Source organism: Poecilia mexicana, unplaced genomic scaffold (assembly GCF_051168715.1).
Source record: "Poecilia mexicana isolate PSO_F unplaced genomic scaffold, ASM5116871v1 scaffold_2, whole genome shotgun sequence".
NCBI lineage: Eukaryota > Metazoa > Chordata > Actinopteri > Cyprinodontiformes > Poeciliidae > Poecilia > Poecilia mexicana.
The window spans coordinates 40,744,920-40,767,784 of NW_028263371.1; the positions used below are offsets into that span (position 1 = coordinate 40,744,920).

Sequence of the window (22,865 nt, forward strand, 5' to 3'; positions counted from 1 at the left end):
GCTGCTGTTCGCTGCGCGCACATCAGTAAATGAATCACGTAGCACTAGAACAGCCCTTCTTCATGCGATCTTGCCAGACCCTATCGGAGAAACCCCCCTCAAGGCAAAGATCTGTCACTGCTCACTCATTCGCTGGAAGACGATCAGAAAGTATGTTAAATGCGCCCAGAAACACACGGGAGTGCGTTGCGAGGGCTTCGAGAGGCTTCCGGTCAGATCGGCTCAACACAGTGAGGGGAGCGGGTTTCAACAGTTGACGCGGAGAGGAGAGAAACCTGTGAGCGCAGGAGAAGCGATTAATTTTGATTATCTGAAATCTTCCAGCACCTCTGTGTGGCTCATTTTTTCCTCCCGCTCGTTTTACGGGTCAGTGCTGAAGGGAATTGTCTGGAATGAAGGATGGAAGAGCACCGGGTCCAATTGGACTGGATTATGGGATTACTGGACTGATTATAGGACAATCATCGGGCAAAAGTCGCAGACGCTTTTGAGCACAAAAGGTTGGAACTGGAGTATTTCTCAGCTCTGCATCCTGCTTGTTTTATTTTTTATTCCACTTTGTGAGCAGACTGTGTATGGGCGACGCGGACCGAACGCGTATGTGCAACAGTGTGCCGCACAGGAGAAAGGGGGAAAGTAACATGCGATGTGAATGGCAAATGCTGCATTTTGAATGGCCATGTCAGTGTTTCGCAGTAGCCTAGGTGTAGATGTCGCATGAGGGCAATGCGCTTTTGCGAGCCGCGCTCTAACCTTCAACCACGAGATTTAAACGCTTTAACCTTGGATGCGGTTGGGAATATGAATACTTTATAGTCATCGATTATTCATCAAGTCCCCCTACACACACATACACTCACACACGCACACGCACTCACGCACACACACACATTACGTTTGGGGAAAAAAAAAAACAAAACAAAGAGAAACAAAGCATCTCTCTTGATGTGGTGCTGAATTTGATATTTAATTCATGCATCAGGTGTCGTCGAGCGGTCATCTTTGTTTACAGAAAGAGTTCATCCCAGCTACACCGCATCCCAAAAAAGGTCAAGATCCAAATTAAAAAGGGAGAGCACGGTTCAGAGATCGGTTTAATACCTAATTACTGTGAGATCAGCGTGAAACCCGTGCCCGGTGCGGGTTAGAGTACTAGGTTTTTTTTCTTTCTTTTTTTTTTCTCCCAATCAACAGGTTGAAAGTCAACCAGTTTTTTTCTTTTTTCTTTAGTCTACCACTGCTGCACATCCACTTGGAAGGGATGCGTCTCTCTGCACCCGTTTTCCTTTTGCTGTGGGTGAAAGCCCTCACGTTAAAAAACCTCAATTATTCCGTCCCGGAGGAGCAGGGACCTGGAACTGTTATAGGCAACATAGCAAAAGACGGCGGATATGGGACTGTAGAGAGAGGGAAGAAATCCAACTTCAGGGTGCTGGAGAATTCAGCCCCGCATCTGGTGGATGTTGACCCCGAGAGTGGACTAATCTTCACCAAACAAAGGATTGACAGAGAGACGCTATGTAGGCGCAACCCCAAGTGCCAGCTCTCTATGGAGGTGTTCGCCAATGACAAGGAAATTTGCATGATCAAGATTGATATACAGGACATCAATGACAACTCCCCCAGTTTCCCCTCAGATCATGTGAATATTGATATTTCTGAGAATGCAGCTGCTGGGACACGCTTCCCCCTCACTATTGCACATGACTCAGATTCTGGGGAAAATGGGATAAAGACCTATCAGGTTACAAGAGATGACTACAATACCTTTTCTTTGGATTTAAAAGTGAGGGGTGATGGGACTATATACCCAGAACTGGTGGTTCAGAGACCCCTCGATAGGGAGGATCAGAGTCATCACACTCTTCTTCTTACTGCAATCGATGGTGGGGAGTATCCGAGATCGGGCTCCATGCAAATCAACGTCAGAGTGACTGATTCAAATGACAATAGCCCTGTTTTTGAAAAATCTTCCTATGTACTAGAGATTCCTGAGAATTCTCCCCCTGGAAAAATACTTATAGATCTGAACGCCACTGACCAGGATGAGGGAAGCAACGGGCAGGTGGTTTATTCCTTCACTGGATATGCATCTGAGCGAATACAAGATTTGTTCTCAATAGACCCAAACACTGGCGTCATTAAGGTCCAGGGAGAGATTGACTTTGAGGAGAATCCAATCATAGAGTTTGATGTGCAGGCAAAGGATCTGGGGCCCAATCCGATACCAGGACATTGTAAAATTACTGTGAAAGTGCTTGACAAAAATGATAACCTGCCAATAATAAGTTTTGTCTCTGTTCGGCAGGGAGCAATCAGTGAAGCAGCTCCTCCAGAGTCTGTCATAGCACTGGTCAGAGTGACTGATAAAGACTCAGGGCGTAATGGCCAGCTCCAGTGCCGAGTTTTGGGAAATGTCCCCTTCAGACTTCAGGAAAACAATGACAATTTCTACACTCTGCTTACAGACAGACCTCTGGACAGAGAAACGAAAGATGAATATAATGTCACAATTGTTGCAAGAGACAACGGGAACCCATCTTTGAACAACACCAGGTCATTCACTGTGAAAATTTTAGATGAGAACGACAATGCGCCGCGCTTCACAAAGACACTCTACGTGCTGCAGGTGCCTGAGAACAACATCCCGGGAGAGTACTTGGGCTCCGTCGTGGCACATGATCCAGATGTAGGTCGTAATGGAACTGTTTCATACTCCATACTGCCATCCCACATTGGAGATGTATCGGTCTACACATACGTGTCTGTTAATCCCACAAACGGAGCAATCTACGCCTCTCGCTCGTTCAACTATGAGCAGACAAAATCCTTTGAGTTCAAGGTTCAAGCAAAAGACAGCGGCTCTCCTCACATGGAGAGCACTTCTACAGTCAGGGTCAATGTCCTTGATGTGAATGACAATCTTCCAGTTATTATTTTACCCCTGCTGCAGAATGATACGGCTGAGATCCCAGTACCTAGAAACGTGGGAATTGGGTACATTATTGCTACAGTAAAAGCAGTGGACCACGACCATGGAGAAAGTGGGCACTTAACCTATGAGATCACAGAGGGAAACGACGACCACCTGTTTGAGATAGATCCAGTGGGAGGAGAGGTCAGAACTGCCCATGCTCTCTGGGAGGAGATTGCCCCAGTGGTTGAGCTGGTGGTGAGAGTAACTGACCATGGCAAACCCCCCTTATCTGCTGTGGCTAAGCTGATCATTAAGGCGAATACGGAAACGACGACAGGAGGGGGTTCCAGCGCGAGTGGGGAACAGCAGCACTGGGACGTGTCCCTGCCCCTCATAGTTACCCTCTGCATTATCTCTGTCATGCTCCTGGCCGTCATGACTGCCATCGCTGTCAAGTCCAAGCATCAAGATAAGGATGCTGGGAATTATAACTGCCGCATGGCTGAGTACTCCAATCCTCCGGTGGGGAAGGGAAAAAAGAAACGGATCAACAAGAGTGACATCATGTTGGTGCAGAGTGAGATGGAGGAGAGGGATTCTGCGAGCCGGATGAACGTTGTCAGTAGCCCATCCCTGATCACCTCACCCATATGCTTCGACTACCAGAGCCCGCTGCCACTCACTCTGCCCAGGTCAGAGGTCATGTACCTGAAAACCACCCCAAACAGCCTGACTGTGCCCAGGTCGGGGTGCCACTCCAGTTTTGCTGGGCTGAACACAGACACTCAAGCGAATAGGATGTCAGTGATACAGGTAAGCAGGATCCTTCGTTTTATTCATTCACTATTATTCTCTTATCTGCACCTACTGCTTTGCCTTACAAACTGGACAAAAGTGTATGAAAAGGAGGAAACTGGCACACAGAGCAGACATCATCACATTGATGTTCATTCTTTTCCCTGTTTTGAGACTTAACTTATACTCTCCGCATGCAAAGCATGATATGGCAACCTCCTGTTGAACCGTAATCATGCATTTTAAAAGGCTTTGTACAAAAGAGAGGTTTTTTTTCTTTTTCCCTTTCTCTCTCTGTATTTGAGAATCATTTTCAAATTGCTCCATTTTAAGTCTTTTCCTGCAGAATGGCACAGTTGGTCTCCGTAATTTGAGAGTCCTCGCGGTTAGACATGCAAACAGTGTGAGTCTTGAGCAAGGCCGCGGCAACCCTGCCAGAATTGCTGCTATAGAGAGCGAAAACAAAAACCCGCCTGAAATGTGGGATTGGACAGGTGTTTGAGCAGCTTGTCCGATCACATTACCAAACCGATGTGCAGCAGACAGAGAGAGATGCACACAGCATAACCTTACAATCACATTTTTTGCCCCCCCTTGGAAATGTGGGCCAGATCCACCCATCCACATCCAGGATTGGCACAGTGGTGCCATTAATAAGTTCCAGCCTTGCCTTGTAGAGATGGCAGGGTTTGAACACCCGAGCCAGCTAACATGCTAATTTGACAGCATGGGCTTGTAGGGCTTTTTAGCACTGCAGAATTATCTGATGTAAACGATGTAAATATTCAGGACAGTCTCATTCGGAGATTATAACACAGATGACAAGGCTTGGCACTGTCACCAGTCACTAGGGTATGTGGGTGTGATCAACACAAACACACTACTTTGAGAAGAGAGGGGGAAGGCTCCTGATGACAGTGGCAAATGCTGAACTCTTTGCCTTGCCAAGGAAAATATATATGGTCGCAATGGAAATTTGCTGTTCTTCAAAGCAACTCTCCCCGGCTTGTTTCTGAGTTTGTTTAGTGATATCATAAATGGATTTCTTGAAAAATCCTAGAACAATGTTAAATTGAATTTTTAGTGACAGCAAAAAGGGGGGCCTAGAGGACAAACTTGTAAATCTGCTGCCACCCCCAGTGAAGTAATCTTATTTTCCATGAATGTTTTGGAGTATTTCAACAGAGCATACATCTTGCAGTTCATTGACAAAATTCCAGTAATTTGGAGTATTTATTTAATTTACTAAATGTTGTCATTTGTTTTTTGTCTGTTATATCATTCCTGTCATCCTTGCCCTCTGTGGCATGTATAGCAAAATTATTGTAAAACCCTTGATTTTTTGTGCTCCAGCCAAGGATTGTCAAAAATGAATAGGCAAATAAGTACAAAGAAATAATAAAAATAATATATTTGCAATGGCCACCACATGGACACTCTTTTCAAAGTTATGGATGTGCCCCTGCTTGATTTATGCTATGGTATTTTATGTGTGTGTGTGTGTATGTGTGTGAGCCTATTGTTAAAAAAAAAATCCTAAATGTTGAATGCACATTAACATTTTGCCTTTTCCCTTCCAGACTGAAAATTTCTCATCAGAGCCCAATTATTCTGGCAGCAGGCAGCCATTTGTTCAAAGGTAAGAGCAATATTCACAGGGGTTCCACAAGTGTGGAATTTAAGTATGTTTCAGATCTGGCTAAGTTCAGAAAATGTTTGAAAAAAATATTGGTGTTTCCGTATGTACCGTATTTCCAACTTTATGCTCTTTCATGTTTTCTAAAAGTTCCGTCCATCCATCCATCCATCCATCCATCCATCCATCCATCCATCCATCCATCCATCCATCCATCCATCCATCCATCCATCCATCCATCCATCCATCCATCCATCCATCCATCCATCCATCCATCCATCTTCCTTACAGGTTTCATATGTAAAGCCAGAAATGTTCACTGTGAATTTTACATTTATGCTTTAAAAATAGGTGAGTATAAGAACATAGAACTCTGTCAGTTTTAGTAGAGAAAAGCATTAAATTTCCACATGAAAATATGTGGAAACCGTGTACCGCTATGCTCCCAGACTCTACCTATCAGAGTGTGTTGATACTCACCTACAAGTTATGACAACTTATGCTTAATTTTGTTCCTCTCTGTCTGTTCAATTCTGCAGCTCAACATTTAAGGATGCAGAACGAGCAAGTCTCAGAGACAGTGGCCATGGTGATAGTGACCAGGCTGATAGTGACCAGGATACTAATAAAGGCTCACACTGCGACACATCTGCCAGGGAGGCCCTCAAGATGAAAGCGGCAGCAGTTAATGGCCAGCCTTTTGAGAAGGGTGAGTGGACATCTTCAAGATGCCTAACTGACTCTTGTAGCAGACATTGTTTGTGCTTAATGCAGCAAGAACCTTCAGTTTTGCTGGTGTTTAACTAGAGCTCTACAACTGCTTCTGGGTGTAGAAGCCAGTGCAAAAAGACGTCCTCCCTCAAAATTATTGGAAGCTGTAGGTGCAGCAGGATACTTTGTTCCACTTTACATTGCAGACAGCCTGAGATATGTCTCAAAAATGACACGAAGGCACTGGAGTGAAAGGTAGATAGAGAGTTTAAAAGGATGAAAGAGTCTTGAACGTAGAATTTTTCATACGTCTTCAGTCTGATTTAACCATCAAACGGACTTGTGCACGGAAAACTGTACCTCTGTCTGTGTCTCTTTTCTTTTATATCATGTCATTTTTGTGAAGGTAGATTTGTTGCATGCATGTCTCAGAAAGCATGACAGACACTTGCAAAGCAAAATGACAGATACATCGAGTGCAACTTGACAGATTGTTTCCACCTTTTGCTTGGATAGATTTCCTCAGTTATTAGTTTTGCTGTGGTTTTGAGAGAGGGCGCTCGCTTTATGACTGAAAATAGAATTGTTAAATTTTATTTTGCAAATCCAAAACGATCCAGACTGCCAGGAGGATAATCTCAGATGACTGTCAGGCTCATGGCAACCTGGCTGACCTGGAAGAGACTGATATATTTAGCTTTTGCGGATATAAACTCGAAAACATGAAAGCAAACGCTCGCTGGTGAGATAAAAGATAATGGGTGGGGGACTTGAAGTGAAGTGGCGATGTTTTTCATTTCCTCGTCCGCGCCTCGGAGGAGGAACGGCTGTGGTCATCATGTCCCTATGCAGCACTTTCCACACCATTTACATTGCTATGAACTGTTTGTTTGCAGCATGCTCAGGAGGGCAGAGATGGAGGCGCTCTAGTGGCTGGCAGAGGAGATGTGTGAATCTCTCCCTGTCTGTCTCACTTTTATGTATGTGTGATCTGGTGGTTGCGTGTGTTCTGAGAGGAATTATGGCAGACCAAACTTAACTCTGTGGGAGGTGTAAATTCAATCACTTCACTCACCCCCCCCCCCCCACAATTTGATTCAGCCGAAGTTCTGATGCCAGTCATATGGAGATATATCAAAAGAGACGTTCTGTACATGTGAAACTAGTGCAGCACTGATGCTGCTTGACTGCAGTGGCAGTTCATTTATAGACCTGGGTTTGTAAGATAAGAAAAATCCAATCAAGTAGGGGAATGCTTTTAATATCAGTATGTTTGCTAATGTCTTTCCCATTCCTAAGTGAGAGATGTAGTTAGAAAGAAAAACCAATGATTAGATTAAATTAGGTTCTTCTTTGATAGGGCTGGTCAGCTGAGCTTTAAAGAGATAGCTGGACATTTTTGAAGTGAAGCATTATGCAGTTGAAATGCACCGGAAAAAGAGACTCATGACCAGAACTGGCCGATTTTCTTCTTATGAGGAGATCATTGCCTCATTACTTCAACTTTCCAACCCATCAGTTTTGAGATGGAAATATTGCTGCAGCAATTATTATCGTTACTGTGATTATTATTGTAATAACATTACTTATAATATCATAATTACAAATTATTTGGCAGTATAGGCAATCCCAGATGTCATGGACTTCATTGTATTTTGGTAATGTATTTGATCAGCTGTATGGAATTTGACTGATCCCAATTCAAACAACTGATATATAATTTTAGCAGCTTTTATGCTAATGGTCGCTGAGGTGATGCGAACATGTTGTAATAGAAAAGTCATATAAATGTTGGTTAATTGTCTTGAAAATACCATCAATGCAGTTTTCAGCCATAGCATATTGTTAAATTTTAGAATGCACCATAAATGCTACCCGGTTATTTTGATTACACCCTTCAGTGTAGAAGTTGAAACTGTGGGACGATACAATTTGTTTTTGCTATCGAGGCATGTTGGTGGTTCATTCTGCCACTACAGAGAGATGGACTTCCTGCATTGCTCTGTTTTATCCTTTTACTCTCAAAAATGGATTGGAAATTGCTGTCAGCCCTTTTGAAATCTCAGTTGCAGCACAGGTCTACTAACATTGCAGAGGATACACACGAGAACTGCTCTGAGCAAGGTCAAATGCTGAAAACAGCTTAAAATGATCACCAGTCTGAGATGTTCCAATCAAGAATATTTGAGTTCCGATCCGATCCCCATGCCGTAACATTGTCTACACCAATAGAAACTTTATTTCAGACTCAAGGTCCAACCAAAGACAAACAGAACAAAATGAGAAACAGACACATATATGCACAACTATCCAAAAACAAGATTACATAAAATGTATCATAAAGTGACCAAAAATGTAATAACATAAACTGTTCTCCACAGCTGTGAATGGCATTGTGTAGAACTCAACTGTGGATTTACTGAAGCTGAAATATTTGAGTCCAGTGCATTTTAGCCAAAGCCTTTCTTTTTTTCTTGAAGCGTTGTAAAAAAACACAAGCAAAAAAAACAACAAAGAAATAAACATAAGTATTGCACTGCTACAGTTTTTGACCATACATTCAACTGTATTAATTTGCACAATGAATTATTAGATAAATAAATAGAGAAGTGAATATTTGTATTGGTCTTGATGTTTAACAAAAGTTCTAGATCGGGTATCGGTGACTATGTGTACGGTACATATTGTAAATTATGGTTGCCAGGAATGACTCTCTTCTGCTGGAGAAGTGAGCAGCGCAGCGCAGCAGAGCAGAGACGCATATAGGGTAAATCTGGGGTAAGATGCTCACTCTGCAGAAACATCTCTGTTCACTAATAGTTGTCTTCTGTACGACACATGTATTAATATTTAAATGTTTGAAACATTTGTTTATGTATTATTTAAAACAGGAGAATTTATACAGTGTTTTATTTAAATGTGCTACCATTTTTTAGCAGACAATGTTCCTATTCAGTGTAAAATCAATCAAAAAGCTTCAGCCGATAAGCCAATAATGACATCAGTAACAACTCCAATAATGATACTAAACTGGATCACTGCTACCCATAACTTTAATCATGTCGTCTTTGTTGTAAAATAGGGTTAAATCAGGTCTAAATTTAGTTGCTTTAGTTGTGTAACAGCAAGAGCTTTCTCTCTCAGTCAAACCTATTGTAATGTATTTTCTCTGTTTAGTGTGAAAAGTTAATAAATAATCACCATTGAAATGTCACATAAAACTTATGTATATGTGAACTTCATGAATGAATTATTGAACAGTCTAACACATCAGAGTTAATTACAGATCACAGAATAAAAAAAAGGCTTTAGTGTAATCTGTCTTTCAAAGGAGCCAAGTAGATGTGGTGCATCTTTTTATTTGTCTTTTATATCATTTGTAGAAATACTTCTTTCTTATAACTTTACCCTCCCCTAATCTTGTTATATTTTTCAGTGATTTAGAGAGAAAGAAACCACTCAGTAACATTTTTTAAGCATTTAGTGTATATAGAAAGTTTTTGTTTATGATGGGGAAATTAGTATTGGCTAAATTCAGTACCAGCAAGTCAGAAACAAAATTGAGTGATGGAAATTGGCCTCAAAATCTCTGATCGGTGCACCTCTGGAAGTAGTTTCCTTACTTGTTGTCAAACCATGTCATATCACACACATCTCAGAAAAGTAAATAAATCTTCAAAATCAGTGGACAGCTAATATGTTAGTATAACTGATAACAACCTCATAAAACATCACTTTGAAATTTCAAACTATCCCTTTAAATGGTGTCAGTATCTGCAAGACAGCAAGATGGAAGATCCACATTATGCATTTTTCCTGCAGAATTGATCATACAAAACACCACCCGCCTACCTACACACTGCCTCACTATCTTACCCACTAAAACAGGTACATTTATTGAACAACAAAGCTACTATTTTTGCAGATTTAGACAAGATATCGCTATTATCCAAAATGGAGATTTTTTTTTTTTTGTTCCAAATGCAACAACACAAAAGCTGGTAGGTTAAGTAGCGTTGCTTTTATGTCTTTACCTTTTACCATCCCTCTAGTCTCCTGGCTGCTTTGATACAGGTAATATATGCACCTGTGCAGCTTCCACTATCATGCACTCTGAATATTTATTCACTCTCACAGACACCAGATGCACAGTGGGTATGTTGCTAGGCTTTCTCTGATTCTATTTATAATAGGCAAGCAGTTTCTTTTGTTTTTGTGAACCTGTTTTTTGTTTTGTTTTACAGTTATGTGTAATATCACAGCTATTTGTCATTTATTTTTGCAGCGATTTGGCTAGATGCGATCACAGGCCCATTGTAATGCTATGGCTTCCTTAGAGCCATTGTGACATAACATGAAAGAGAACATGAAGCTAATGACCGGCCAAACAAATGAAAGCATTCCATTTTTACTTTTGAATAGTTCGGCATCGTCATCATAGTTTATTTTTGACTGTGCTTTACAAAGTGCAAGAATGGCATCTGTTTTAAATAATAGTCCTAAATAAAGAATGTTATGTGAACTACTACTAATATTGAGTACCTTTTAGGTAAAAATGCCGCACTGTGAATACTTCTGCTTATGCAGCGAGGCATATGACTACAAAAATTGAATGCTCTTCACTCTGTTGTTGCTTTACCTTCAGAGCTTATGCATCCCTTTGCATCAGCATCATCTGCAGGCTCCTCTGCAGATAGGTAGCATAGAAATTAATTCAGCATCTGCCTACTTCTCTCTGCTCCTTTCTTATTAGGTTTGCTTCGTATAGCAGTGCTTAAGGAGTAGCAGTATTCACTTTGCAAATAAGAAAGGGATTGAAAACACAAATGAACACAGAGTAGTGCATTGGATCTGTTCTGTGTTTCTTGTCAAATAGTTTCAGTTAGCTGTCCTAGTAAAAGTAAATGTGTAATGAATTTAAGGTTTTAATTAATAGCAGTACTGTCGGCATAGCTTATTTTAAATCAGAATAAAATATGAGCTACAAATAATTTGCAGCATCAAAGAAAAAGTGTTGTCTACACAGAGAAAAATTAGATTTGTCTAACAGATCTAAGAGTAAAGATGACTTGAAAGATTTAAGTTCAGCTTAATTACAGATAATTCCCCTCGGTAAACAGCTAACAGTGCTAATAGGAGAGTACAAGCTTTGTGGTTTTGGAGTTAACCTCTTATGAAAGATAGCATCATTTTTTAGTATTTGATCTATGGTTCTTAAGCCTCAAGATTTAAATGTTAACTTTACTTTTTAGATTTAACTGCTAACTTGCAACTTTCCAATTACTAAGTTTTCCCATCTGTTATACATACTCCAACTAAATATCTGTTTCCTTTAACTGAAAAGATTATTATCAAAATTAAATCAAAGTATTAAAAATTACTTGAGATTAGCATCGGAAACCTCAAAAAAATGTATGTCGGGTTTATATATCTCGTTGATGAATGAATGTAATTTTATAGTATCTTAAAAAATGATATCCCTACATATAGAACCAGTGAAACAGTTTTTCTAATCATGTTTCTTTTTTATGTATCTATGTTTATTTTTAAATGGTTTTTTCACCCTGGTTTTGATCCAAGTCATTTAAAATTAGGGAGTTTTAGAAATCAGTAAAGTTACTACATTAATGAAGTCAGTGCATAAATTGAAGTATGAGTTTAAATTTTGTTCCAACTAAAAGATAGTGCTGGTCAGCAAACATAAAACTTCTGGCTTTGAAAAAGTCATGTCTTCTTCCTGTTGGCAATAGTTTTATGAGGAGCACTTTGCTGAAATCCAACTGCCCGCTCAACCATTTGGTTGAGCACATTTTGGGTCTCTATATCTCAACATGAGGGGTGCCTAACTTAGCTTAACCTGATTGAGCCATCTCTGCCACTTGCTTGAAGTATGATATGCTAAAGAAATTAAATAGAGGGCACTGTTTCTTTAAACTGCATTCTTCTTCTTTCCCTCTCCAACCAGGAAGTCAGAAACAAAAAAACTCTGTCACAAATATCGACTGGTTGTGGTAAAACTTTGAGAAGTAGGAATAGTTTTCTGGCATATGATAGTGTTATAGACCCCATTAAACAGAATTATGTTACTTTATACCACCTAAAAAACTAAATTAAAGGTCTAATAATTTTTTAAAAATATGCTCAACCAAACGGTTGAGATGTCACTTAATGGTAAAAGTAGCAAATTAAGCTAATGTAGTTGACATTTATTTTTTTGGTATAAAATCAAAAGTCATTTTCCTCTACTGGTGCAAATATGAAACAAGTGTTATTACAGTGTCATACACTAAGAATAATTATAACAATATCTTACAAAAATTTTTTTGTGACTTTCTGAGTTGATATTAGCAAATATGGTAACATTTTAGAATAAATGTGGGGAAATTATGATTTTCACTACTACTAACTAATTTAAACTTTTCAACCACCACTATTTACAATAAATCCTTCTAAGTTGTGAGACCACGCAGTCTTCTTGCCATTTTACCAAAAAATCCTCAAGAATCTGATGGTGTTCTGAGCAATGATGACCAAGAAGAAGTTCCCTTGGAGCAGCAAAATGACAACGCAGACCCAAATTACACCTCAGACTACAACAAAAGCGCAAGAAGAATCTGGAAGCAGGAAAACATTGATGAGTTCCAGGTTCTGAATTCAAGATTTGAACCCCCTGAAGCTCTGCCCTAACCCTATCCTGCCCCTAACCCTTTCAGTATTTCAAAATGTTCTTCACTAATGAGATGATTGAACATATCACACATCACACCAATTTGTACTCTGCTCAAGAGCTGGGGGATAAAATCAAGACTAGCCCTGAAGAAATACAGCATTTCCTAGCGATCCTTCTTTTTATGGGTGTTTTCAATTTCCTGTCACTGGAGGACTACTGGCACCATGAATCATGCTTTGACCTGATTGCTGAGACTGACTGAAGATAGGAAAAATTAAAATGTAATATTTCCTTGTTCGACGCAATGTTTTTCTTGGTTGAAATTAAAATCAGTGTTTTGTGGCATTTTGACAGAAATAAACTGTATCCATTACCCCAGACATTTTTTTGTTGTTTATTTCTTCATAAATTAGCATTTTATTTTAATTTATCTACTGTACTTGGTATTTTTATTAGGTCATGTACAAACCTAGTGATGGTTGAAAAGTTTAAATTAGTTAGTAATAGTGAAAATTATGATTTCCCCATATTTATTCTAAAATTTTACCATATTTGTTAATATCAACTCAGAAAATCACAAAAATTATTTTGTAAGATAATGCCATAATTATTATTAGTGTATAACACTGTAATAACACTTCTTGTTTCATATTTGCACCAATAGAGGAAAATGACTTGATTTTATACTGAAGAAATAAATGTCAACTACATTAGCTTAATTTGCTACATTTATTATTAACTTACATCTCAACATTTCCAAAACCACAGGGTCTGTTGAAAAAAAATATTGATTGTGTTTATGAATCACCCTAGGGTAAAAGAAATGCAAGGAAAAACATTTTCACAAGTTTTTTTCTTGGTGTGGTTGTCAAAGAGTTAAACCATTAAGTGACCATCTCAACCGTTTGGTAGAGATGAACTTTAACCATAAAGGACATCTCAACCGTTTGGTAGAGATCAATATTTCCAAAACCACAGGGTCTGTTGAAAAAAAAAAATTGATTGTGTTTATGGATCACCCTAGGGTAAAAGAAATGCAAATAAAAAAATTTTCACAAGTTTTTTTCTAGGTGCGGCAGTTAAAGGGTTAAGATAAAATGTTTTGCTCTATTTTGATGCAGATCTTGGCAGTTTGTCTCATTATCTTTTTTTAAGAGCTTTTAGTGTATGCTGTGAAGGATAAACTCACTTAAAAAGTTGGTCTCCTGCTCTATAAGTTAGTGAATATTGTTTATCCACTATTCATACAGCTACACTCTATACAAACAACTTTTGACCACAACATGCAGAACACATTACATGACACAGACAAGCAGGTTGCTGCAGAAGCCAGCCCTGCGCACCATTGTAAATGGTAAAAAAGAAACTTACATTTTTTGGAATGAAAAGCAAATGAAAGATTTTTTTAACAACAAAAAGACATTGGCGGAGGACTTTAAAAAATGAAAACACGCCTACATCCCTTTTTAGCAGTATGGGCCTGGCTTATATAACATCACAGACAATATACTAATAGCAGAGATCAGGAGTGCAGTTTAGAAAAGAACTGTTTAAAAATGCCCATATTATTACCCTGATATGACCAGGACATCTCTAATGTGAAAACTTTCACTATCAGTCACATGATGTAGGCTTATATATACCATAATGGTGCTGTCCTTTTACACAGCATTTTTTTAAGTATTTTGTAAACTAGTCGACTGGTGACATAGGACTTGTTTTATGTCCCAAGTTCTAGTTAGGAATGAATGAAAAAAAAAAAAAAAAACATTTAAGCAAAAAGAAGAAAATAAGATTAAGAATAAGATTTGTAACAACCAAATATTTTACCTGAAACTTTTAAAACTTTTAAAAAGATAATTTTGGTAAAAAAAAAATAAATAAATAAATAAATTAATTTAAAAAAAAATCAGCTTTTCAAAACCACTCACATTTCTCAGAAAATATTTAGGACTGAAATAGAAACACCAAATGTATTTAGGTCAGAAACATAGAGGTTGTACATATTTCAAACATTTCTAGTTGAGAGTTAGTCCATAGGTACAGTTGAAGGGCAAGAATAGCTCTTCAACTGTACTGCTTAGAAAACTTATTGATAAGCCCTTAAATAAGTTTTTTTTTTTTTTTTTTAGGAAAAGAACAGTCTGAGGAAAAGTTGTCTAAATTTTTTCCAAACAAAAAACCTTGATACAGTTGTCAGTAACTCAAAGTCTATTACGATGGTCATACTTTGAAAACCATCCAAACAAAAAAAAAAAACATGTAAAATTTAATCACCTTTTCCATCAACATTTAAAAACATTAAGAGTTCAGATGCTAAATTAACAACACAATTTAGCTTTGTCCGGTGTAGCATAATTAACAGTTTCATCGTACCCTGTGGCTATGTGTGGGTGCGCTTGTGTAGGTGTTAATACACTTGAGCCGCCAAATGTGATAGTTGTGGCATGTACTTTGGAAAAGAGCTTGTTTGATACAATGGTGCTCATTTCCACAACTCTCAGGGGTTTTGGCATCCATGTTCTCTTGTTTTTGTGTTTCCTTCAGCAAAACTTGTGGAGGCTGTTGTATGATAAATGGTATACTATCTCCTTCAAAAGGAGGATCATCCCACATTTACCCCCACCATGTGAAGCTTTCTCTTGTTCAAGGCTCATCCTCATCAGAGCCAGGTTTCAAAATGAAATCAAGTGCCTCATTTAGTCAGCCACTTGCTTGAGGGACTTTGATAATACAAAATGGCATGTGAGCAAGACAAAAAAAAAAAAAGGAGCTGATCAAAGTGGCATTAAACCATGAATGAAATATTGTAGGTATTTATATTAAATGTATTTGAAGGAAGGAGATTAATGGATAGCAAAGTGTAACAAATGTTACAGTTTATTCCACAGTTTGTCAATAATTGTTGCTTGTACGGCAATACATCTGCATTAAAAGAAAGCTAAGCGGTCCTTTGGTGTTTTCTTTCATTTGGGAAATGTAACTGGCAAAACCCCATACCTGACCAAATTCTAACAAATTTGTTGATCTCTGCTTAGAATTATATGTTTGTGGTGAAAAAGAGTTCCTGCGGTGTTGTAGTAGAAACCACAGCCAAGAAAACACATTTATTAGAGTAAACTTAGACCAGTCGACAGAACAAGAGGAGGATGAAATTGCTTTCATTTTCGTGTATAACAAATGAAGGAAAACTATTATTTTCCACCGACTTACAAGACATTTTTGACATTTTGCTTCATGCCCTTACATGCAAAACACCTCAGTCCATTATTGTCAAATTAATTTTGATAGCTGAACAAAATGGTCACAGAAAAGGGGGAAAAAATGGCAACACTCTCTATATCATAACACCATGGAAATTGGCTTTTTTGTATGCGTTGCTCTCTGTCTGCTTATTTAATGCCTCTAGGATTAGGTGTGGTGTGAAATGTACAAAAGGCAGTTATGGTACAATATAATCTCAGCATTTTCTCTGTTTTTTACAGTGAATGATACAGTATATCTATAAGTGATTGGGGTTGGCCGCATTTGGTAATCAAGTAAGCACTTCTACAGTCATAGGTTAACTATGCATCATTTGAATCACAAATATGTTGAGGCTGTAAAACGTGTATTTATTTATTGGTTTTTCTGAATAAATTAAATCCTTTCAAACTCATAAGGCAAAGTCTAATGTAATAAAAAAATATAAACTGAACCAAAGTAATTTAGAAATATTTTAAGTGAGTGGTTAAGAATGCTTTGCTATATGCAAAGCATTTAAGAATGCTTTGCATATAGCACCTTTCACATTTATTGGCACAGATAGTAATGATATGTGAATTAAAATAAATTCATCTTTTATACTAGCTGCATAATTTCACATTTAAAAAATCAGACCTTGGTGAGTTTATTAAATGAAAGAGACAAAAAACACATTAGTAAAAAAAAATAATCAAAATTAGCAGCACCACAATTACTGCTTCCCTTTTGACTGCTGTAACAAAATATAAATTTTACATTTTTAAATTGTACGTTATTATTTTAAGTGGGAATCAATAATGTTTTATAAATATGGAAACCTATAAGTGTTAGTTACTTTTCAAAATGGAAAAGACAAGAGAAGGCTTAAGAGTTGATACTGGACAGAAATGATCTGAATCTCTCACATCTGATCTTATAATCAAGGTTATAATTCACTTTGATTGTAATTGGCAAATGACAGAAAGTAGTGACCATCTGTCAAGTACAGTCAGAACCAATGGAGAACAGTACAAAACATCTCAAACACTTTTCCAGTGTATCAGTTATTATGATCCGTTGCATCTAATGCAGCAGGGACATCCACTAACACTAACAGGTTTTTAGCATTTTGTATTTTTAAAAACTCTTTTTTTTACAAATAAGTATACGTTATATTTATATTACATATACATACAAAATAGTGTAGTTTTTAAACTTATTTTAAGCTTAGCGATTATTTTCAGAAACTGAAGTCAACAGAAATCCGTTAATTAAACTTCATAAAACCCTAAAAGGTAAAATACAAGAATTCTGCACAATTCTTTCATCTCAAAACAATTTGGAAATGGCGAAGGCACAAACTAATGACTGTGTGTGGCATAAAATTATTTTCAAAATCATATTGGCAACGTGCCCAGGGCGTGGGCTACTCTTTCTCTTGCCAAATGTCAGCTGGGATTGGTTCCAATGCCACCCCACAGCCACCCTAACCCCATAAAGAGGGTACAGCAGATGCATGGAAAAAATTATTTTCCTTCCTCTAAACCGAATGTTTTATTTTACTTAAGATAGCTCTCAAAGTACTTGACAGCAGGATGTACAAAAATAAAAAATAAAAAATAACCAGCAATTATAGATATAAAAGCTTTTGAACAAAAGAATAATCTGACTGGTAAACAAAAGACGAGGAATTAAGTTCCTGCAAATATTCTGGATCTACCAACGCTGCAAACAGAGAAGGCTGATATTTAAAGACCATAAAAATACAATTGAGACCATCTGGTGTATATGAGAACGAGTGACAGGATTGATTCTGTGTGCCTGATTGGGTTTTCTCTGCCTTTGTACTGACATGTATGTACTGACCTGTGAGTGTCTGTGTGGTCATTCATAACCGCTCATAGTTGAGTGGAAAAAGCTGTTCACTCTTCATCCTCAATGAACATCCTCTTGACTGCACAACAGAGGACTCATGAGCAACCCTCTTCTTTCCAGCCAATAGGACATGATGCTGCTGCATAACAGATCTTTACATAAAATTTCTGTTTCATGTTTGTTTTTTGTTTGTGTGTGTGTGTGTTTTTGTTGAAATGACAAAGAAAAAGGATCACTTTTGAATGTGTTCCAGAATTCATTTTGCTAGCAGTAACACAGTATGCACATGCTGCAGATGTTGCAATCTGTTTTTTTTGTTGTTTTTTTTGTCCCTGATGCGATCAAAGTCACTTAAGAACAGGCATTTGCCGAGTCCCAGTTCAAAACTTCATTAAAAACTCTTCAAACTCAGCAGCTTTAGTGAGCACTTGTGTATTTCATCGTTATCACATTCGTATTGTGATTTCATTTAATTTAATCCACTCGCTGCAGTCTCTTTTATTCGTTTTTTTTTTTTCTGAACAGTGACAAGTATTTTGTCTCAACTATGTTTCTAAATATGTATTATACTTCACACATGCAACACCGGTTCTAAATTTACTCCCATCTTACTCATGCCAATGAGGTTTTCATGCAGCGTAGATTAACGGCATCATGCTTATTCTGTTTTGATATGACTCATTGATATTTCAGTTTGCAACAGATTTCACGGTGGCTACAAATAATCAATCAAGTGCACACAAAAATGGCGAGTAAGTTGTTCGTCCACTGTGCTAGCACAGAAGTGAAGAAGTAAACAGACATCTATGTAAAATTAATCCGTCACGTCGGCCTTCGTTATTTTGGCTCTGAATCCTGTCATCTGGTCTGTTGGTGTCAGTGCTCATAAGCAACATGTTCTGCATTGATGTGAAATTGTTCAAAGTGCTGCAGTGCACGCAACCGTGCTCTCATTCAAGCTGCTATTTGGAAGATTTACAAAATAAGCCAGGAATGTGGTGTCTTCCATTACTGTTCAAAATGTTTCTTTTACTCATCATATACATTTTAGTGTATGATGACTGGCAAATGAACTTTAGGTGCATTGCTGGGCCCTACTAGGCTGGAGTGTGTGCATTAATTTCACCAGTCAAAATGGTAAATGGACTGAATTCATATAGCAAGTATTTCTATTGATTAAACACCAAAAGAAAAGAATCTTTAAAAAACAACATAAGTAGTTCTATTGGAGTTTGCAAATGCACACAAAATGAAATACCTTCATTTTTGGAGACAAAGTCTGTGGTCTGATGAAACTACAACAGAAATCTTTGGTCATAATGACCAGTAATACACTCAGAGGAAAAAGGGGGCAAAGCCTGATCATATGTAGGAGCTGAATTAGTTTTAAGATGGCTTAAGGACAACAAAGTCAGTGCTTTTGTTGTCACAAAATCCTGACAAAGTTGTGAAGAAAGTGCCAAGGGTTGCAGCCTACAAACCTGTTACACCAGTTCTGTTAGTAATGAGTCAAACCTTCAGCAAATGATTGTGAGAAACTTGTGGAAGATTTCTGTCAAGTAGTGAAGGAATGTATGAAAACTTCTGATTAAAAAAATAAATATATGTGAAATAGAACATCATATATATAACAAGCAAGTTACTGCTTTACGCTGCAAGTGCAACTCAAAAACTGTAGAAAAAACAAATAAAATAAAATTACCACGAGAGACTCGTGGGTGAAACTTGGACGACTGCATGAACATCATGACAAACATTTAGCATCTTAACTACTGAGTCTGCCACTTACTTCCACTCAGGACCTGCATGTTAAATTGAAATTACTCTTTCTTTTTAAATCAGTTCTGATGAAAATGTAAATTGAAAACATCTTCTGCACCAGATGATATTTTCCAGGAAAACACCTACACAGATTGTTGATAATACCAGGGGGGTAAATGTGTCGTAAGTCGTACAAATCAGTATTTTCTCTAATTTATCAAAAAACAAAAACATAAAAACAGATAGTTAACCTGGAAATATATATATATATATATATATATATATATATATATATATATATATATATATATATATATATATATATTTATGCTTGGGTTATCAAATTAGGGTTTATTTAATTAAACATCTTAGAACAGTCTAACTGTTGCTTTAGACTGCATAATGGGATTTTATTCTGGAAATCACTGTGACATATGCAATATTACATGTCAGCAGTGATGCTGTTAGTTGGAGTTAAGAATACTGCTAGAAATTGTGTTTGTTTGCTGTGTTTGAGTATTGCTGCTCATCCTTCAAAATGTCATCTACATTTTCCTGTGGGTTGTTTATTCCTACCACAGCAGGCTCCAATAACAAATGTTTAACTGTTTTTGCAGAGCAAGACAAATCAGTCCACTGCACCGATGAATGTCGTGCACTGGGACACTCTGACAGATGCTGGATGCCAAAGTTACGGGTAGGAAGCCAAGCAGACAGCGCAGATAATCGCACCAACCTTTTCATCCCTGTGGGAATGGATGCCATGGTAGAGACAGAGATTTATGGCACCATCAGCTGCAGCAGCAGAAAAACCCTCACCACGTTTGGAAAAGAACAGCGGGACAGTACAATCCTCGTGGCCAATGTTAAACCTTACTTAAAATCGCAGCGTGCGCTAAGCCCACCGCTCCAAGAGAGTCCATCTGCGTCCAGCAGCCCCACCAAGAGCGGCGCGCCCCCGGACTTGGCCAGCCGAGAGCCCAAAGAAGAGAGGGACGGGGGATCAGACAGCAGTGCCTATGGCCCTCCAGATGGCCAGTGCTCCCCGCTGCACACCGAGCTGGAGGAGCCCTCCTACCTGACCTGTGAGCTCAGGCCTAAGTCCCTGTCAAGCTGTCTCATTCACAGCTCTGTCATCAGTCAAGAGTGTGGGGGGTCGGATTGTGCTCCCGACCAGAGGGACTCCGGCAACTGACAGGTGAGGTGACGGCACCCTCCAGCTCCCTCTCACCTGCCAGGGGTGTGATGATGATGAAGAAGAAGAAGAAGAAGAAGAAGAAGAAGATGATGATGATGATGATGATGATGATGATGATGACGATGATACCCCGAATCGATGACCAGAAGTTGATTTATTTTGACCCACAGAGATGTTCAAACGCATTGTATAACCAAAAACCATCTGCTTTCTATGTTTTATGTTCTGTTTGTTTATTTCTTTTTTTTTTTTTTGTTTTACTTTTTTAGTTTGTGACTTGTTGTGTTTAGGTGAATTATGTGTCCTTCCTTGACTGGTGTGAAAGTTTTGGGTGGGATATCGGGGTGGTGGGGATCAGTGCTTACCTAACTTCAAACGTTTTCATGGTGTACTGTACATGTCGATTTAGATGTCTGTATTTTACACATTTCCAGCTCCGATTTTGTGAGGCTATTGAACAAACTGCTACTGTTACGCTACGAGTCCTGTCTGCTTTTGTACAGTGAAGCTTTCTGTCTCCATTTAGTGTATAAGGACCATTACTTTGAATATCACAAAAGGAGCCGAAATACATATCAAGTGACGTTACATTCAAAAAAAGTGAAGTGTCTTATGAACTGTTAATGGTGGTGCAACAGGGAATGTCCCTTTTCATAAAAACCATTTAAAAGTTCCTAAAAAAACAACAACATTTTTTTAAGAATGTATTTGTAATTTTATTGTCGTCCTCTCTGCAGTTTATGTGGAAATAAGCTGTGCTTAATGTGGGCTACTGTACTCGTTGTGTACTTTATTAAATTTGTATACACTGTGCGAATGAGGGGCAGTTTTTTTTTTTTTTTTTTGACTGGCACAACTTCTGAAGCTGTTGTGGTTTATGTGAAAGAACTGGATTTTTGTCTTTTAAATGTTCTTTTGTGTGTTCACGACAGATAGCATTAGTGACTCTGCAATAGGCATGGGCCAGTTACCCAGAAAAAAAATAAAAACCCACCTACCATTCTTACGGTGTAAAAGTCCCTTAACTAAGTGACCGTGAAAAGAAAGTGCAAAGAAAGAGCGAAATGACAACTTTGTGTTCCTCCACTACCTGCTGTTGCACTGATGGTCAGCTGGCTAAGTGAGGATTGCTGTGCTTTTTGTTCCCCTTCAAACAAAATAAAAGAATTTGTATGTTTAGAACAATTAGTTTTTACTTTTGAGCTACATTTACATTTAGCAGGTCTTTCTTCCATAGTTTTGCTATCATTTTGCTGAAGCCTATGTATCAAAGTAGAAAAAAAAAAGCTAATAAATGGATTTGATATCATCATTATATCTGTAAAAATCAATCTTCAACCTTACCTATATGCTGTGTACTTGTGTAATTCAGAGCTACTTCTGGAGAAAACAAAGTCATTTTACACGGCTATTTGTTTCAGAACGTCGAATAAAACCAGGCACTGTGGGTTAGTGCACCCCCACAGAAGATTAGTTGACACCCTCTGCTAAGAGCTTTTTCTTAAAAGTATGCATCACATCAATGGACGTGTTTGTGCTATTTTCAAAATCGCTGTCGTCACGGCTACCATCAGTAAATGTCCACGAAGTTTGCTGAAATATAAATGTTTGTCTGACAAACGGTGACACGCGGCTCCGGCTTCAGCTCTGACGACAAGTTACAAGCACGGACCGTTTCAGTGAATTCTTTGATTAAAGCAAATTAAACTTTAATGATTCCCACGGGGGAAAGTAGGTCATCTTGGCAGCAAAAGGGACTGTACAAACAGAGGATTAAAGGTTATGACAAGCATGTGCAAGAAAAAAAAAAGAAAAAGAATGATACAGTAAATAAAAAGGAAGCTTCCTCAGAAGGCTTTGAAATGCTGCATCTTTACTGAGTTGATGAAATGTCTATCATTTGCCGTCTACCTCATTAGATTTGCGAGAGTGCAAATTTGCTGTTTGTATGCATTGTGCACTATTTACCATTCAATCAAATGCAGATAAGGGTAGGTCTGACAGACAGGCTAGGAAAGCAGGCATATTAGAGCAGCCCAAACTGCTCATTTTTATCCAAACACAACCTGCTTTTCAAACA

The 22,865-nt window shown here is 38.2% G+C and overlaps 1 protein-coding gene across 1 annotated transcript; it reads left to right on the forward strand.

The window, feature by feature from the left end:
* Positions 1 to 306: 306 nt before the first annotated feature.
* On the forward strand, positions 307 to 22,065 carry LOC106919626 (protocadherin-17-like). The gene is made up of 4 exons (XM_088016529.1): positions 307 to 3,730; positions 5,293 to 5,351; positions 5,888 to 6,057; positions 20,205 to 22,065. Exons 1-4 carry the CDS (start codon positions 1,262 to 1,264, stop codon positions 20,780 to 20,782), a joined length of 3,276 nt encoding a protein of 1,091 aa, XP_087872655.1. The 5' UTR covers positions 307 to 1,261; the 3' UTR covers positions 20,783 to 22,065.
* The last annotated feature ends 800 nt before the right edge of the window (positions 22,066 to 22,865 follow it).

Bases quoted from the DNA above. Each gene is read 5' to 3' on its own strand.
- LOC106919626 (XM_088016529.1), top strand. From the start codon at position 1,262: ATGCGTCTCTCTGCACCCGTTTTCCTTTTGCTGTGGGTGAAAGCCCTC. The intron at 3,731-5,292 runs GTAAGCAGGATC...TTTCCCTTCCAG, and splicing joins ATAGGATGTCAGTGATACAG to ACTGAAAATTTCTCATCAGA. The intron at 6,058-20,204 runs GTGAGTGGACAT...CTGTTTTTGCAG, and splicing joins TGGCCAGCCTTTTGAGAAGG to AGCAAGACAAATCAGTCCAC.